The sequence below is a fragment of the Cyprinodon variegatus genome, unplaced genomic scaffold (genome assembly GCF_000732505.1).
Source record: "Cyprinodon variegatus isolate N-32 unplaced genomic scaffold, C_variegatus-1.0 Scaffold28, whole genome shotgun sequence".
NCBI classification, from domain to species: domain Eukaryota; kingdom Metazoa; phylum Chordata; class Actinopteri; order Cyprinodontiformes; family Cyprinodontidae; genus Cyprinodon; species Cyprinodon variegatus.
The window spans coordinates 320,237-321,440 of record NW_015150481.1 but is presented as its reverse complement, the minus strand read 5'-3'; the positions used below and the strand labels follow the sequence as shown (position 1 = coordinate 321,440).

Genomic DNA, 1,204 nt, shown 5'->3' with positions numbered 1-1,204 from the left:
GGATCAGAACCGGAGAACAGACAGATCAGAACCGGATCAGAACCGGAGAACAGACGGACCTCCTGGGTGAGGAGAGCTGAGGCGGCACATTCATGAAACAAACTACCAGCAGACAGCTTCTCCCCTTCAGGACTCCTCAGATCTGATCCCAGAGCACCCGGGGGGGACTGGCCCCCTCAGTCAGCTGATCTGAAACGTCTCCGTGGAAACAAAGATGGAGTCCATGAAAGTCAGATCCACGAACCTCCAGGAAGAGTAACAGACACTGAAGGATGGGGGACAGAGAGGGAGGATGAAGGAGAGAACCAGAACCGGGACAGAACCCGACGCCGGGACCACCTGAAGCTGGACTTTAGGTCTGAATGGGACCCGGCGTACAGAACCAGGACTCTGATTTTAATCTGGGCTGCTCTGAGACACAAAGCGACTGAAGACTGAGGGTGGGAGCTGGAGGATGATCTGAGGCTGCAGTGACCTTTGACCCGGCCTCAGGTGCTTCTACAGGTGCTGGGATGCAGCTGAACCGACCTCGCAGCACCCTGCTGGCCGTCGGGGGCCCGCCTCCCTCCTTCTCCAGCCAGTTCAGCACCATGAGGTTCTCCTATCACCTCCACACTGCAGCACATGGCTGCAACAGCGCCCCCCACAGGACAGGTGAGTCCACTGATGACTCTGGATCTATAATCAGAGATCTATCACAGCTCTGAACATCTGTCCTCCATGTTTTAGACGTTTCTCTGCTTCAGGACACCTGATTCAGATAGAAGAGGCAGGTTTAACCTGAGGGGAGGATGGATGGATGGATGGATGGGGGTCCCTGGTCCTGGACCATGGTTCTGGTCTCTGCTTCTGGTCCATGTTTCGTGGCCCCTGGTTCTGACCTGTGGTTCATGGCCCCTGGTTCTGGACCATGGTTCATGGCCCCTGGTTCTGGTCCATGGTTCTGACCTGTGGTTCTGGCTGCTTGTTCTGGTCCCTGGTTCTGGTTCTGGACCGTGGTTCTGGTTCTGGTCCGTGGTTCTAGCCCCTGGTTCTGGCCCGTGGTTCTGGACCATGGTTCTAGCTCCTGGTTCTGGACCATGGTTCTAGCCCCTGGTTCTGGACCATGGTTCTGGCCCCTGGTTCTGGCCCGTGGTTCTGGACCATGGTTCCAGCCCCTGGTTCTGGCCCCTGGTTCTGGCCCGTGGTTCTGGACCATGGTTCC

At 57.1% G+C, this 1,204-nt stretch overlaps 1 protein-coding gene across 1 annotated transcript in view; it reads left to right on the top strand.

Annotated features, from left to right (window-relative positions):
• Nucleotides 1-6: 6 nt before the first annotated feature.
• The window catches only part of fgd1 (FYVE, RhoGEF and PH domain containing 1), a 23,630-nt gene continuing 22,432 nt past the window's right edge, over nucleotides 7-1,204 (top strand). Inside the window, exon 1 of the mRNA XM_015398024.1 lies at nucleotides 7-654. Coding sequence (XP_015253510.1) covers nucleotides 513-654 — 142 coding nt within the window. The 5' untranslated portion in view covers nucleotides 7-512. The remainder of the gene's footprint in view (nucleotides 655-1,204) is intronic.